General features: G+C 36.3%; 1 protein-coding gene across 4 annotated transcripts in view; it reads left to right on the top strand.

Moving 5' to 3' along the window:
• GRM8 (glutamate metabotropic receptor 8) overlaps positions 1-17,868 on the top strand; it is a 540,632-nt gene that overhangs the window by 415,920 nt on the left and 106,844 nt on the right. For all 4 annotated transcript variants that reach the window (XM_081957711.1, XM_081957713.1, XM_081957712.1 and 1 more), the window contains one exon: positions 14,840-14,976. In XM_081957711.1, coding sequence (XP_081813837.1) covers positions 14,840-14,976 — 137 coding nt within the window. The remainder of the gene's footprint in view (positions 1-14,839; positions 14,977-17,868) is intronic.

Genomic DNA, 17,868 nt, shown 5'->3' with positions numbered 1-17,868 from the left:
ACCTAATTGGCAATTAGCTTTGCAAAGCCACATGAAGCACAGAGTCAAAATGGAGCTTCAGACTTCAAACCGATCAGAACGAAAAAAAGTTGCTCCCTGCTAAGGCTCATGTGCCTTTGCTCCTCCTTTATGTCTTCTGGGAGAAGCCAATCATTTCCAGCTTTATTCCCAAGTTGCCCCTTTTGTCTTAACTGTTCTTGCCTTCTGGCAGCTCTGTGCATGCACGCACTGGGAACAGGCTTCTCCTGTTCCTCTTCCTCGCTGACATCCGACTCTGGAGGCTCTGGAGGCAACACATAACTCCCAGATGTCCCTGGCCACTCTCAGCCTCCAACACACAGCCCTCGTCTGAGCCTTCCCCGGACTCCAGGACTGGCCCATGTTCCTCCCCTACCTCCTCACTGTCCAACTCTGCTGCCAGCTCCACAGGCTCCAGGCGGACAAAACACTTGGAAGGAATTCTCAATCTTGAATATTGAGGGTCTCATTCCTGAAAGAAGAAGTAAGGTAGCTTGTCTTCCTTGTCATTAGTAAAATCCAGTGAGATGAGACCATTAAAAAGCAGCTGTGCTTAATTATGGTTCAGAGACAATATAAACTAGCCAGCAACCTCCAGGGAATGGATTTTGATGGAGACCTAACCAGGGGTGCTGCATATTTGCTGGCTTTGTAGAGATCTGTCGATAGACATCTTTCTTGGGATTGTGACTAACAGAAGTTTCCTTCCTTCCTTCCTTCCTTCCTTCCTTCCTTCCTTCCTTCCTTCCTTCCTTCCTTCCTTCCTTCCTTCCTCTTATTCTATTCTTTGTTTTATGTTATGCTAGATGATAACCCGGCATTTCCCAGGTTATTTATTTATAGGGGGGAAATGTCCAGACCAAACGTAATTTCTAAAGTTGGATTTTCCCCCTTACCAGAGGAAGCCCCCTTGTGGAGCACTGTAAAGCTGTTATCATGGCAATTCCATTGTGCTGTACAGTAGAAGCCATTTTACAGCAGTGCAGCAGAAGACATTTTAAGACACAACAAGCTGTATCTTAACAGAACACCTCCCCCCCCCCCCCGAGGGATATTAGGGGTGTCTTAAACCCACAGTATTTTTTTCCAGAGAATAAGTCATCTGAGTACATTGGTTGAGATTGCTCAAGGCATTCCAGAGTTATGCTGGAACACACACACACACACACACACACACACACACACACACACACAGAGTTAGTTTAGCATTCCTGTATATTTTCTGATGCTCTCTCATATTACATGACTATGTCATTTTCTATACTTACTTGCTATAAAACCTTCAATGTATTTTATTTATTTATAAAATTTATAGGTCTCCCATCTTACTTCAAGGTAACTAGTTATTGTTTCTTAAACCAAAAGAATCTATGAAAGGAGACAAAGCAATGCAGCCATATATATTATACCTCGTGGATCTCCCAGTTATGTTTAAAAGTACAGACTGAGGATGAACAGATTCATTTGGTATTTTGCATCTGATTTGCTTTAGCAAAACCTTTTAGGTTGCTTGTCATATGGTGTTCCAGTCAACAAATAAACTAATCATAAATATTGAGTAAAATCCTCCATAATCGGGAGGAGGTTCATGGTAATGAGACTTTCCATAGCTAAGTGTCTAGCATTGCAGCTGTAGGAGTTGCAGATAAAAATAATTCCGGTCTTTCTTCAAGAGGCATTTTTCCTTTTCATATAAATATCTTATATTTAATCCCAATTAAATTCAAGAGTTCTCCTAATGGATCCATCTAAGTATTACGACAGTCTAGTTTCAGTTATTTTATGTAGACATTTCTATTTACAACTGAATTGAAGCTGCAGTCAGACATAGCGAGATTGCTTCTGCAAGCTGGGTTTGTTGTATTTTTCTGACTGTTATGGTCCTTAATCTCATTACAATGTAATGCTTTAATCTTTCAATCGGTTTTTTAAAAAAAATATTTCAAATAATCAACATCCCAGAAGATATGATAGGTCTTGCTTCAGCAAAATATCAGTAAATGTTGATGAAACATAAAGCTTCAATGCTTTTAGTAAGCTCTTCAAGAGGATTCCAAGATGATTGAAAAAATATCTCTTGTTTGTGGCTGTGGGTGTACATGTGGGTGTAAAGTAGTATTTTTAAAATATATATATATAAAAAGATATAACTTGTTGCTGATTATTTGTAATTAATGTTACAATGAGCTTTTCTTCAAAAAAAAAGTATGTAATATGGTTAACTAATGTTGCAAACTAAAGAATAATATTAGTTTACTACTACAAATGAAAGCAAATATACATGTCCCAGGATAATGTTGTAAGATCCAATCTGGGTCATTCATCAGGACTGGACATTTACTCCTTCCCTGCTCCTGGTGACCAACTCAGATTGCAGTCCTGTCTACTACTCTATTGTGATTGTGTAGAAGGATGCAGGTAGTTCAGGTAGTGTGTGTGTGGGTGTGTGTGTGTGTGTGTGAGAGAGAGAGAGAGAGAGAGAGAGAGACACAGAGAGAGAGAGAGAGAGACAGAGACAGAGAGACAGAGACAGAGAGAGAGAGACAGAGACAGAGAGAAAGAGTGAGAGAGAGAGAGAATAAAAGGCATAACATTATTTTTCAAAGAATTCCATGTATCTTCTTAAAACCAGGTGACCAAATGCTGGATGGAAACATGACCCATCAAGAGCAACATCTGCTCTTATTTAAAATGGCAGGTCACATCGGAAATTCTATGGCTAGAGTTAAAACTAAGATGTTAAAAAAATCTATTCTTGCATTGTTGTCAAGAAACCTGAATGGATGTGCCCCTATAGACACAGAGAGCTAAGACCGAGTGGAAAAAGTTAAATTCTTTACTTAGCATTTAAGAATGGGAATCATGAGCAGTATTTTGCAAAGTGGGCTTCTCTTTGAGGAATTGTATCTGGGTTGTTATCTTTCTGAACAGTTTGGCCACTTAAGCAGGGATGCTTGGCAAAGTAAAGTAGAAATGTGCAAAGTTTAAGATTTGAAGGCAAATACTTTTTTTTTTTTGGACTTCAGGTAACGAATCTAGCTTGTACCTCTTTACATCCTCTACAATGAATAAATCATCCCTTTACCCAAGAAACCATCCTGCTATTAAAAAACAAACAAACCATGATTGGCTGATGTATTTGCAAATATGTACTATGTTCATGCCCCTGTATGTGCCAAAGCAATGTTTCCACAACCTTTGGTTCCGAAGTTCTGTACAACATTATTACATGCTGCTCTGTCTAGAGCTAATCTGTATGGAGGCCTGATATCTATTTAGAACTTCAAATTAAAATGCAAACGTGAGAAGGAAATGAAGCACACTGAAGATCCTTAGTAGGGATAGGCGGCTAGGTTGTAAATAAAGCAGTCATCTGGAAAATAAATAAATAATACATTTTATTTGTACTCTATTTTTATGTAAGATGGAAGGCTATACAAATACGATATATAAATAAAAGCACCTATTTTGCAAGGTTGCAGGACATGGTTGAAAGCAATGCGAAATGTTTCTAGTGTTGTACAAGCATTTCTGTTTTTTTGCCACCATCCTGTGTCAAATGCAGGAGCAGAAGAGTACAGGAGAAAGGCAGGAGGAGCGGAAAGGCTCTGAGAAATAAGTAGTTTACTTTAATTTTATGTGATTAATGTATTAAACTCTCTGTGTCCGAAACAGACTTGGGAAAACTTACTTATCTCTAGCCAGTACTGACTGTTCAGCAACAGCTAAAGGTCTGTCATTCCTTTTGGTACAAATTTATTGAAATCACTAGAAAGGAACAATGCTACCACAACAAAAAGCAATAATAGAAAACCAGAAAGAACAAAGACCAGAAAATAAAAGTAGAATGATTGTGGCAAAAGAAAGCAAAGGTAGTACCAATTGTGATAGGTGACTTGGATACAATTCCAGAACCTCTGGAAGACGATCTGAACACCATCAGCATTTATAGAATCACCATCAGTCAATTGCAAAAGCCAGCTTTAATTTAAGCGGCTTACATTCTGTGAAATTCCTTTAATACCATCAAACAACAACATCCTCCTATCGCAGGTTTCATTAGGAAGGACACTATAGATGGACAAGAATGACTAATCCAGACTACACTTCTAACTGACTATGCATCCAACCATAGGAAACATATCCACAGGCACGCATTTCATTGCCAAAGCATTTCGGCTACAAACCCTACTTGAACAAGGCCTCATTTGATATTTTGGCATGAAAATTACTCTCTGAAATTGTGAAAGGTTAGCTTAAAAGCAGATATTTCACTTGATGATTTATTTCATTTTTATCTATTTGTTTATTTATATCCCGCCTGCATTATTTTTTTACAAATAACTCAAGGTGGCAAATATATCCAACACACCTCCCTTTTCCTATTTTTTTTCCAGAGATTCTGTCCTTTCTGTAAAGTGAGTCATTCATTTTATTCTTTTCATATAAAAAATGTCAGTATGTTTGTAGACTGGAATAGACATGGCAACAGGTCAGCCAATGGGGACTGTTTTCAGAGGTGGGTTGCTCCCAGTTCAGCCCGGATCAGGTGAACCAGTAGTAGGGACATCAGGAGGCTCCACCTACCCGCTTGGATGCTTCTGCGCATGCACAGAAGTGTCATGCAAGTCTGTGCGGGAGCATGCCCAAACCGGTAGTAGAAAAATTGGCAACCCACCTCTGACTGTTTGGAAACTGAAACATTATTTGCTGGAGACAGCAAGGAGTCTGGGCGTGGCTTAGTACTCTGAGTAGCTCTGAGTCTGTGCAAAAGCCCAAACCTAGTCTGCTGCCGGAACTAAAGCCAATCTCTCTCCTCTTTACTACCTTGGAAGAACCATTCTTTGTATTGTACATATGTCTCATGTGTTATTATGTGTATAAAGAGAAGTTAATGAATCTTGCTGCATCAGTTACCTTTTTGTGCTTTTTGGATTTGATTGCTGCAAGAAATTCTGACAAAAAAGGAAAGAGGCAAATAGAAAACGAATGGGACAAGGGAAATAACAAATAGCATCAGAGAGAAAAAGGCAAACTGATGATGCATTATATTATATTTAAAACTCATTATACATCATTAAAACTAATAATTATGTAATTAACTCACTTGAAATAATATTGTTAATATTTAAACTGCCAGTTTATCAGCAGAAAACAGACACTGAGAATTCAGGATTGCACATGTCAGGTGGCTTTATTTGAATTTATTTGAAGATCCTTGCAAATAATTTCCACGATAGCAATATATTCCTTAATTATTTATAAAGGTATTATATACTTAGAGTCCTCCAAAACATATCCATTTTTAGTAATAAATCAGGACTTTTAGATGCTAATAATGCAATCTGGGTTGAATTATAAAACCAGGAATTTTTAAAACTATATTGCCATTTCACAATTCCATGGAATGCAAGTTCTTGCTGTAACAAATTATTAGAAAAGTAGAGTATTAATTTATTTCTCATTCATTATAAAGCAAACAAACAAATCCTATTATTTTTCAAACTCTTATCCTAGAATGTGAGTTTATCTGTGAATAAGGTTGAAATTGTATTTCCATAGCAGTATCTTCCAATTGTATATTTGTCTTTTAACACAGGAAATACAGTAAAGCTATGGCTAAAAGTAGAACATAATGGTTTTATTAATTTATAACTGTATTCCATATAGAATTAAATTAAAGCATAGTAATAAAGACAGAAAATTGGAAATGTTAAAACCCCATCGTTTTATGATAGCCATCAATTACATAAAGAAATTTTGCTTGAAACAAATTTAAGCAATGTACCCAAGAATACCTCTAATATCTCAATCTTGAAAAGATGCTCATTTTTTTAACATTATTCCTTGACCTCAAACTCATTGCAATTGCCAATCATGTCTTTGTGTTAATTTTAATCTGAGATTTTTTTGAAGAGATGATTTAACCACAAAATAATTTTAAGTAATTACATAACAATTGAACCCTGATTATTACAAATCGTCATATAAATATAATTATACTATTATAATTTGGTGATTATATGATTACATTTTGACTTAGAAATTACTAATAAGATGCAGTCTATAGCTGGGTTATGATTTACAGCTTCAAGCCAATTTTATTTGATCAAAGATAGAAACAACAAACATTTAAGTAACATTTAAATACCAATACTGAAAATTTTACCTGAAGAGGCTCATATGAAAATTTTATTCAAAGGAACTTGAAGTCAGTTGTTTTACCACAGCCCTGTAATGCTTGGCAATATTACATATAACAAAGGATATCTTATCTGAGAGAGGCAAATTAATGGAATAACAGAATACAAAATTAGAATGGACATTGGAGGTCTTCAAGTCCAACTCCTATTTCATGTGAAGTAGGAAACCCTATATCTGTCAGGGCACATGAGGCATTGCCCTGTCAGCTGGCAAGCACGCATGCATGCGCCTGCCAGCTGACTCTAGCCTTTTTTTGAGGCCATTTTCCAGAGGCTTTATAGGAGCCTGGGGAGGGCGAAAACATCCTCCCCCACCCCCCTGGAGGCCCTCTGGAGGCTTCAGGAGTTTTCCTGAAGCCTCCGGAGCACAAAAAACAGGCCCTACGGACAAACCAGAAGTTCAGGAACGGACTTCCGGTTTGCTCATAGGATCCTTTTATCGTCCTCCGGAGCTTTCACGGAAGACTCCTGAAGGAGCCTGAAGGCTCCGGAGGACAAAAACCAATCCTACAAGCAAACCGGAATTCCGTTCCAGAACTTCTGGTTTGCCCGTAGGGCTGGTTTTTTGTGCTCCAAAGGCTTCAGGGAAGGTCCTGAATTCTCCAGAAGGCCTCCTGGGGATGGGGGAGGCTGTTTTTGCTCTCCCTAGGCTTCTCTAAAGCCTCTGGAGTCTGGGAAGGATGAAAAAAAGCATGCAAAAATGGGGGGAGCACCTATCATGTGTGCTGGAGGGGTTGCGCATTGCATTATGGGTGTGGCATGCCCACGCATGACTCCCCTGCGCTCTGCCCGCTTTTGGCACACGAGCCATAAAAGGTTTTCCATCACTGCCCTATTCCATTTCAGACAAATGGTTGTCCAATCTCCAGTGTGGAAAAATCCCCAGTGTGGAACACTAACAGTCAATTAAGAGATCATATGACAAGGGAAAAATAAGCTTCTTGGATGTCCTTGTATAAAAAATAATGGAACAAAACATGAAGGATGGATTCAACCCAAGAACCAGGTCCATCAAGCTATAGAGTTTATTACATTTCCTATATAAAACTGCTAAATATAAGATGTTAAACCTGGCTCTATAGAAAAATCTTTGTTGTGCCCTGCATGTTGATATTATTACTATTATGGTTGGTTGAATAATCAGCCAGATATTTGTACTTTATTTTGTCCACCTATGAACTTCTTTCTAAGTACCTGGAATAGGCAAATGTTGTTTAATAATACTAAACAATATAATATACGTATATGTATTGTAACAGCATGTCAGGTATTTACATGCTCTCTTTTGCAATTGTCTCTTCTCATTTCAGAGACATCTATGTAACCATTCACTTATGCATATGTCTTATTCTTCATTGATCAAATTCAACGAACCGCTGGGCATCAGAAAAGACTTAAAAATTGATCTGGGATAACCAGAATTCTACAGCTCAGATATATAGACCTAATGAACACAGTCCTGATCACATCCATATGGTCTATAGTGAATATAGGCAAACCTATGGCACGCGTGCCACAGGTGGCACACAGAGCCATCTCTGAGGGCACAAGAGCCGAGCCTTAGGTAAGCTGCAGCAGGCATGTGTGTGCTGGCCAGCTGATTTTTGGCCTTTGAAGGGCCTTCGGAGGGCCGGGGAAGGCCATTTTCGCCCTCCCCAGACTTCAAGAAAGCCTCTGGGCCTACCAGAAGTTCGGAAACAGGCCTTTTCCAGCTCCCGGAGGGCTTCCAGAAGGCCTCCGGGGGACCGGGGGACTGGGTGCGGCCATTTTTGCCCTCCCAGGCTTCAGGAGGTGAGGGGTTGTCTGTGGATGCACGGGGGGGGGGGGCAGCAGGAGGGACCATATGTGCATGTGCGGGAAGGATTGAATTATGGGTGTGGGCTGCTATATGTAAACAAGAGGCAAGCCCAAACCCACTACGACTGAAGATGCATCTAGTCAGGTAATAAAACTTCTGCAAACAAAGAAATAAACTCAGAGATTACCAACAATTCCAGTGTGTGTGTGTGTGTGTGTGTGTGTGTGTGTGTGTGTGTGTGTGTAATACAGCCCAGGTTCGAATCCCAGTAAGGGTATGGCTAGCTGATGAGAGCTAAATAGCTTGAAATAGATCTATAATAGTCTCCCTTTATTCATTTATCAGCACAAATACAACACACACACACACACACACACATGTATGTATGTGTATGTATGTATGTATGTATGTATGTATGTATGTATGTATGTATGTATCTATGTATTTGTGTTACAACCCCTGGTATGCCCAAATATGGGAGGGAGCTCACTACTCCCCCTTTCTGTCCTTCGGCTCATTACAGAAAACCATCCAGGCAGAAAACCATATTTTTATTTTTAATGTTGCCTTTTTATATTTGTGTTGTATTTGTGCTGATAAATAAATAAAGGGAGACTAGTATAGATCTATTTCAACCTATTTTAGGTCTCATCAGCTAGCCATACCCTTACTGGGAATCGAACCAGGGCTGTATTTCATATTAGGCCGATGTAATTGCCATTATCTTTGCATTTCAGTAATGATTTAGAAGCTATGTGCTCTAGATATGTTATGAAATGAAATTAGGTGATAATGAGACAGTAAAATTGCATTGGTAATTTTATAACAAGTGAAGTGGCAGGTTCCCTTGAGTTCTTTTATTCTGAGTTTTTACATAATTTAAAGTTAAGAGTGCTATTTAAAGAAAAGTGGAAAGACGCAATGTTTCTACAAAGTAACCTTTGATTAAGCAGGACAATAACTATGCAATCAGCTTGTAAAATGAAATAATTTTTAATAGTAGCATCTACATCTCCTTAGTGAAGTAAGAACAATTGCCAAGAAAGTGACAGTCGTCTCAGGAGGGTGAGAATCACAAGACATTTTGTCATCGGAAAGAATGGTTACATTCCCTGGGTTACAGTTAATTTTTATGTCAATTTGATTATTCAGTATCTATTAGTACACGGTAGTCCCCAGCTAGTTAAGAGACTTACGGTACAGTAGGTTTTATGTGATTTATCCTACAACCCAAAAACCTGGAATGACTGCCAGGAGTTTCTTTCTGCAGTCCTTCTGAACTTGCTACTTAATTCCCCCCCCCCACTTGTTTTGCCTAATTTTATGTTTATTGGGCTCAGTGGTGGATTCCTACTGGTTGAGACCCGTTCGGTTTAAATGGCAGTGGTTTGGCGGGCTGCATTGCTGGAACCTGGGTCCGCCACGTTTTTCAGTTCTGCCCATGCACAAAACAATTTTAATTGCACTGCCCCTGCGCCTGCAGCACACAAAACCCACAACCAATTTCACATCCTACTGCAACTATCCAGAAAATGTCAGCAAAAGTTGTTGTTTTTGTGAGTGGGGGTGGGAAATAAAAAGCCTTTTTCTCAACAATTAAGCAATTAATTAAGTAGGTTAAGAAATTCTTCTTATTTTTATTATTATTTGGCACAATTATAGCATTTGGATTTTTATATATTTTTTTTTACCTAAATGCCACAAGATTCGTTTGAAATTGGCAACCAGTCTAAACTTGGGAAAGGAGAATTCATATCACCCAAACTGTTCGATTCCCTGCAATCCCAAATTTAGTAATCAGCCTTACTTAAACCGGTTTTATCCCAAGGAACTTCTATCTGACAAATAAAATGTTCTAATTCTTCTCTTCAGCAAATTTGCTAATTTATCCCATTTACATGCCCTGCCCATCTTAAGCGGGATGCTGGGCAGCAAACAATTAAAACAATTCCATCACTGGGGGCACAAAGGGGGCAAATATTAAAATACAAGGATAGAGAGATAGCCATCCTGAAACAAATCCTAAAGAAAGTAAGAGATAAGAGGAAAAAATATGCACTATTAGCAAAAAAAAATATTTGCTAAAGGATTTTAGTTTCAGTGGCTTTTGCCAGAAGGTATGCTGATTTTCTGGGAGGGCAGCAGAGTTAGAATTAATACAACTATGGAGGCGGAGGCCTTCATGGAAAAAAACAAAGCTCTACTAGACAAAGAGGAAGTCAGTACACAAGATATGGGAGGGGCCGAGGCTTTGCTGGCAGGCGGGGGGGGGGAGGAGGCAACAATGAGAAAACTCAGATCACAAAAGTAAGTTAGAAAAATAGTGCAATTGCTGATATAATGAATCTTTTTGTTAGATACAAAGTAAATGATTGAAATTATTGAAAGATACAATGTAAAAATAAGGTATTAAAGTCTAGTTAAGCAGTAACATCTTGTTTATCATTTTGTAAAAGTTATGAGACTTGGGGGGAATACCATTTCCTGCACGATGTAGCTGTCAAAATTTGTACCCATATCTATTACCCTTTTCCTTAAAATTTTATAAAACCAATAAAAGTTTTTTTCAAAAAAAAAACCCAAACAATTCCATCACTGTAGTACCTGAGGAAACCCACCCCTGATTTGGCTGACTTTTCTAATCAGGGCAGTACAAACTCTTATTATACAAAATTAGTTATGGATAAAATGTAGGTGATATTCCTGCTCCACAACCTTTGCCTTTCTTCTCTCACTTAATTTTAAACATTTAGAACTTTTTATCTGTCAACTAATCTTTTGGGGTAAGATGATCTTGGATGGTCAAATTACTAAGCCTTCATTTGTACAACAGATTTTGTAGTTGAAGGATTTTGTAGTTGAAGGATTTCTGACTGTTAAGTTTAGTTAAGACTAATTGTTCTATGTGTTTGGGAGAAAGTGATAAATAAGAGAATAATAAATAAAAAAGTTGGGATAGGGAGAAGCTTGGGCCTTGGGCCAAGGAGGTGTTAGGTGATAGATTGCTCCTTTAATCACTGAGGACATCTGGCACAGTTTTATTGTCCATGGTCTTTTATAGGTAGTTTAGTGACTACCTCATTTAGTGACTATTCACAATTATGATTTTGATGAAAAGGTAACTTTGCAACCAATCCTCATATTCATGATCTTCTTTCTTTCTTTCTTCTTTCTTTCTTCTTTCTTTCTTTCTTTCTTTCTTTCTTTCTTTCTTTCTTTCTTTCTTTCTTTCTTCTTTCTGCTAAACCTAATTTTGAAGCAAAGTGAAGTAGTCATAGTTTCACTTAGCAACCACTTTGTTTAATGAACAAGTTGCTGTTCCTAATTGTAGTTGCTAAATGTACCTGTACATACGTATGATGGAAAGTAAGAAGTCCTCTTTCTTTCTTTCTTTCTTTCTTTCTTTCTTTCTTTCTTTCTTTCTTTCTTTCCTTCCTTCCTTCCTTCTTTCTTTCTTTCTTTCTTTCTCTCTCTCTCTTTTTCTCTCCCTCCCACTTCCTTCCTTCTTTTCTCCCTCCCTCCTTCCTCCCCTCCTTACTTTTTTCTTTTATGTCTCTCTCTCCCTCTTTCCTCCTTCCTTCCTTCCTTCCTTCCTTCCTTCCTTCCTTCCTCTTTCTTTCTTTCTTTCTTTCTTTCTTTCTTCTTTCTTTCTTCTTTCTTTCTTTCTTTCTTTCTTTCTTTCTTTCTTTCTTTCTTTCTTTCTTTCTTTCTTTCTTCTTTCTGCTAAACCTAATTTTGAAGCAAAGTTTTCTCAACCACAAACCCAACACCCATTGAATTGTCATCAGTTTTATTTTTTCTCCACTTCAGAACAGACAGCAATTCTCTTGATGTGATGGAAAATTCGGTTACAGTCAATAGTTGCAAATAACATTTTAGAGTTGAATTCTTTGAAGCATTTTTTTCCTGATTGTTTGAATAGCTGGAGAACAATGATTTTCTATTTTAGATTTTATATTGTTTGAAATGCTGCTTTGTTTGAAGATTTTACATTGATAATAACTTTATTTATCACTGAATTGGATAGAGTAGAGCGTTCAGTGCTATCACCAACACAGTCTCAAATTAGAATCCTTTCATTCTGCTTAATTGTTGATAATTTTTGCTTTGGCATTCTTTTTACAAAAGCTCTTATCATTTTATCAGCTTTCTTTTCATTTCAATTAATTTTATCTCTTCCACTTGAACACATAGTAGAGACAAACAGATTTTGTTCTCCATTTTTAAATATACCTTTTTGGGGTTTTGAGGACTGTATGTTGATATAGATGTTCTTCCTTTTCTATTTTACCCATCTGTGTAATTTTTTTTTCATCTCTCTTGTGGCTTCATTTAACTGCTAATTAAAAAGGAAAAAATAGTAAAAAAAAACAAAAAAACCCACCTTCCCATCCATAACCTATCTTGACACTCAACGTTGATGATGCAAATTAGTAATAATGACAGGTGAGGCATACACCTTACCTTACTCTCAATATGGCTTCATTTGCTCTATTTTTATTTTATATTCTGCTTGAAATACATTCCTCTTTTATGAGGAATTGCTTGCTTACAAAGCCGAAAGGCTTGATCATGCGCAAGTTTTTTTATTCTCTGAGTGAGAGCATTGTACAAATATAATTGCATTTTAAAGTGCATTTGGAAATGTAGGAATATATTGGCACTATTCCTTTTGATGTAAATGGACATCATTGTATCTTTTTAGAACAATGTGGGTAAGTGTCTAATTGGAGATGTGGTGCTTAGAATGGAAACATCACATGTATTATGTAGGTATGTTATTAATTTTGTTCAGGAGACGCTGGTTTTCTACTGCTTTCTATATAGATATGAATCAACCAGTAGTTTAGAAATCAACAGGAAAAATGATAATGGATATTGCATATTTTTATGATTGTGGAAAAATGATTCTACCAAGCCTGGAAGAGAATTCATTTTCTATTAGTTATATAGTAGTCTAAAGAATTGACACATTTTCTATATTAAAATGAGCATTTTGGCACCAGGAGTTCTAGCTGCACTTAGATTGCATGTATTAATTCACTTGTATTTTCTTTTTCCTGCAATGGCTAAATAAACAATTAAAATTGGTTATGAATTGGATATTCAGTAATGGTCAAGATTCATCTACTTCCTTTATTCCTTGTACAATCCCAATTTGTTTCAACATAGTTGGAGAACTCCCTGGAGCAGAGGACTCTAACCAGCATTTGGGAAATTCCAAGCATGTGGGTGGAAATCTACAAATCTACATTATAATGTTGCATGTAATCCACAGGCTGTACCAATTCTTTTTCTTTGCCACACCATTTCTTTTAAATGATTTATGTAGGCTATAAATATAACAAAATTTACGTGTAAAGAGAATCACAAAAACAATTCAGAGATCACTGCATTCTACTTCATGAAGTGATTATTTTAATTGCAATCTTTATTTATATGAATGCTAGATTCAGAATATGATATAAAGGGATATATAATTTAATGTAATATTGCTTATATAGTCACAGTGAGATTTGCAAGAGAGAAGTACAAATATTCAAATTGACTAATAAGAGTTGAACAAAAAGCTGACTGGCTGACAGACTGTTGAATGCGGGTGGAAGGAACATAAAACAAAGCACTGGAAAATGGAATATCTGGAGCAACATTTATTTTCCAATAAATTAGAAAAGTTACTAAGAGCATGTCATTGCAGTTCAAGCCTTCTCTTTATTACATAATCTCTTACTATTCCTATTCTGGGACCACAAAAAGATGACATGATTTAATGACTAGGCTACAGTGTATCCTTCACTATAGACATACCTATTTCCCTGGCTCAGCTGATAAGGAGGAGAGCCTGTGGCTTAGTGGCTAAGACTCCTGCCTAATACAGCCCAGGTTCAAATCCCAGTAAGGGTATGGCTAGCTGATGAGAGCTAAATAGCTTGAAATAGATCTATACTAGTCTCCCTTTATTTATTTATCAGCACAAATACAACACAAATATAAAAAGGCAACATTAAAAATAAAAATATGGTTTTCTGCCTGGATGGTTTTCTGTAATGAGCCGAAAGACAGAAAGAGGGAGTAGTGAGCTTCCTCCCATATTTGGCCATACCAGGGGTTGTAACACAAATATATATCAGTACAAATACAACATATATATATATATATATATATATATATATATATATATATATATATATGTATGTATGTATGTATGTATGTATGTATGTATGTATGTATGTATGTATGTTTGTGTGTGTGTGTGTGTGTGTGTGTGTGTATGTTTGTGTGTGTGTGTGTGTGTGTGTTGTATGTGTGCTGATAAATAAATAAAGGGAGACTAGTATAGATCCATTTCGAGCTATTTAGCTCTCATCAGCTAGCCATACCCTTACTGGGATTTGAACCTGGGCTGTATTACACACTAGGCAAGAGTCTTAGCCACTATGCCACAGGCTTCTCCTCCTTTATCAGCTGAGCCAGGGAAATAAGTATGTGTTTGTGTTACAACCCCTGGTATGCCCAAACAACCCCTGGTATGTTTTTCTGTGATGTCCAACAATCAATAAATTTTAAAACAGTACAAAACAGTTAAGATTACATCCATCAGTTAATACTCATTGGTCAATATTTGATACTTGCTTCCAGGCAAGTATCCCTAATGATAACAGGATTCATTTAGCAGTGTGATTGATTGAATATACATTTTCAGAAGAATAACACATTTTTCTGGATTTTTTTGCTTTTTTCCTTTAGAGGCCGAAGTGTTATAATTTTATTCCAGCTATTAATTAAGATTATTAGATAAGAATTGTCTTATCTTTCATAGGGAGTGCTGGAACACCTGTCATTTTCAATGAAAATGGAGATGCCCCTGGCCGTTATGATATCTTCCAGTATCAAATAATCAACAGAAGTGCAGAATATAAAATCATTGGCCACTGGACGAATCAACTTCATCTAAGTGTAAGTTTACACATTTGTTTAGTGGTGTTATTTCATAAATATGGCTTAACTTAAAGAAAAGCAATGATGGTTTTTTTAATGTATTTGTTTCTTGGGGCTTCTACATTTATTTAAAATGTTTCAGTATAAACTGATTTATTGATTTAGTACTTAGAAGGAATCACTCAACTCAGAAGTTGCATTTGATGAAGAGAAAAAGCCTAGAAGTCTGTTCCAAAGAGCAATACATTTTCTTGGAAGACTGATGGAATTCTCCACTTTACTGGCATGCTATAAGATTTTTCAATCATTCACTATAGATAGAACAGCCTTCCTGAAAGTCACACCTCAATGACTACTAATTCTAAAATACATTCTTAATTCCTTCAGACCAGTGTTGGACCAGTCCATCAATTACCATGAAAGGATTGCACATACATGAATGTGTTCTTCTATATGTCAATATTCCATTACAAATGCTCAATGACAAACCAACTGATGTTTTAATAAAAATATCAAATTAGGAAATATCATTTAAACAGTGATTTTTGATTGGCGAAAACGAGATTCATACAGTGCTGTTTATATTGTAACAGGCCAATGATAAGAATAACAAAAGAACAATGATTTACAAATGATTACCCTTTTTGCCAGATTTTGGTTACATTATCAACATGAAGGCATGGCGGATGAAATGCATTCAATATTTTCCAGTAATGTTATGGTTCCCGGTCAATTACTATTCCTATCAATAGTAATTTCAAGAACAATTATATATGAATTATGTGGAACTTTGAAAAAATGTGTATATTGGGAGGGATGAACTAATAATATTTTAAAAAGATTAAAGGAAACATTTATGCCCCCCATGATGCCAATGAAAAGCTGCCTGGCATCTTCTTTTACTTGTATAACTTTTTCTTATGTTGGAAGTTGAACTTTATTTATTGTCATTTTAATAAACCTAAGCTATTATGGAGAGATATTATCGGCTTGATTTTTCCTTTTAATATTGTTTTAAATGTTATTAGCCTCTTCCCCCCAACATTGGGATTGTTTTCAAAGTTCCATATAATTCACAGATATTCTAATATTTGTTCTTGGAATTACTATTGATAGCAAATATATTGAATTAATTGCTTTTAACTTCTAAAGTTGCTGCTTTTGCAACTATAAGATTTTCAAATTAGAGAAGCTTTAGGAATAATAGAATGGAACGTTTTGTCCAGTAATTCCCAAAAATTGTGCTCAATCGACATATTTTATTCTTTCTAATCAATTTTAATTGCCAGGAGTTTTGACATATTTGAAATAATATATCACAAGCAATTGTCAGTAGCTTTTAAATGTGTGCTAGATATGGCATAATCTAATGAAGTCAGTGGCATTTGATTTTCATTCTGTGATGTGCAATGTTTAAAATTATTCTAGGAATGTTGTAGGCAAGGTGTACTAAGTGAGTGGGGTTTATTCCACAATAGAATTGGAACCTTGAGATATGAAGATTTAAGTTAATGCTAATCCTGTTCTCCTACTTTGAAGAAATGTTTTCATCCACACGAAAGAATGTGGTTTTTTTTTGCCAACAGATAAAATAATAAGGGTTGATATTCACTTACCTTCCCTATCGGTTTGCAAATGTGAGTGCATACTCTCACAATAATGGCTGGTTAAAAGAATGAACAAATAATCTGATTTTGCTTGCTATAATTGGCATAATAGGGAAACTTTTGCAACTTGTTTTCATGATAGGGATATTCAAAATATTCTCATGTTAAATAAAACAAATATGTCTTTTTATGTCTTTTAAAGGGAAAAATGTAAGCATCTAATCATATTAAAGAATAAATCAATATCAGTGGATAGGTGTTTTCTCAGAGAACAGCTGGATATTATAGCCAGGACATGGTAATCCTGAATGTTCACTATCATAAGGATTTTTCTTTTCTTGGCGCTGCATCAAATATTTAGATTTATTTTACAGTTAACTATTTTTCTATGGACATTGGAGTGCTTCCTACCTCTGTTATGCTGCTTCTATTTCTATAGATATGAGAGTGACTATCCTTTCTGGGTAGAAAATGCTGAGTCTGCCCTTGAAAAACATTACAAAATCTTGAAGATATCTATGTCAGCAGATTTTGCTGACATCTGGATTTCCTTTTAGTTACAGAATTGCTTTCTGCCTGTACCCCTTAGTAATGTAAATGTTCCAGGCACACTCTGTCTTCAAATTCTTTTCAAAACAGATATAGCTGTTAGGAAGATAGATACACTATATTGCCAAAAGTCTTTGCTCACAACTGATTCTGATTATGTGGATGGGTGAGCGAATACTTTTGGCAATATAGTGTATTTTTTCCGAAAAAAATAATAACAGATACCATTCAGATTAAAATAAGTTTTTTTAAAACTTTCTGTGAAATATGGTATATTTGGCACATCAATAATTTATGCAGAACAACAGCTGACAAAAATAGGAAAAGTCTACATTTAAACAGACAATCGTGCAAATAAAGGAAAGCTGATGAAGCAAATAATTCTCTATTCTCCGGCTATTAGATGCTGTCTTGCGATCTTGCACCCATTCTCTTGGATGTCCTCTTAGGATAGCTTTATAAAATAGACAGGTAGCTATTACTATTTATATTGAATCCATGGACATTCTCCCTTTCTGCTAGCAGTCATGCAAAGGGACTAACGATACAGAAATCTAGTTTATGTAGTCAAAATATATAGTCTGGTATAGTCAAAATCAATATTGAATAATTCAAAATGAAGAGAGCTGGATAAAGAGAAAGAGAGGAAAGCAACTCTGGAAGAAATGGGCTTCAGAAAGTGAGGACATCTGTTACAATGATCCTGTCAACAAGCAAAGCATCCCTGGCCTGCTCTCAAGTTGCCATAGGCAAG

This window comes from Natrix helvetica (assembly GCF_964273705.1).
Source record: "Natrix helvetica genome assembly, chromosome: 6".
Taxonomy (NCBI): Eukaryota; Metazoa; Chordata; class Lepidosauria; order Squamata; family Natricidae; genus Natrix; species Natrix helvetica.
The sequence above is the reverse complement of the archived record's forward strand: the minus strand, read 5'-3'. Positions and strand labels throughout refer to the sequence as shown.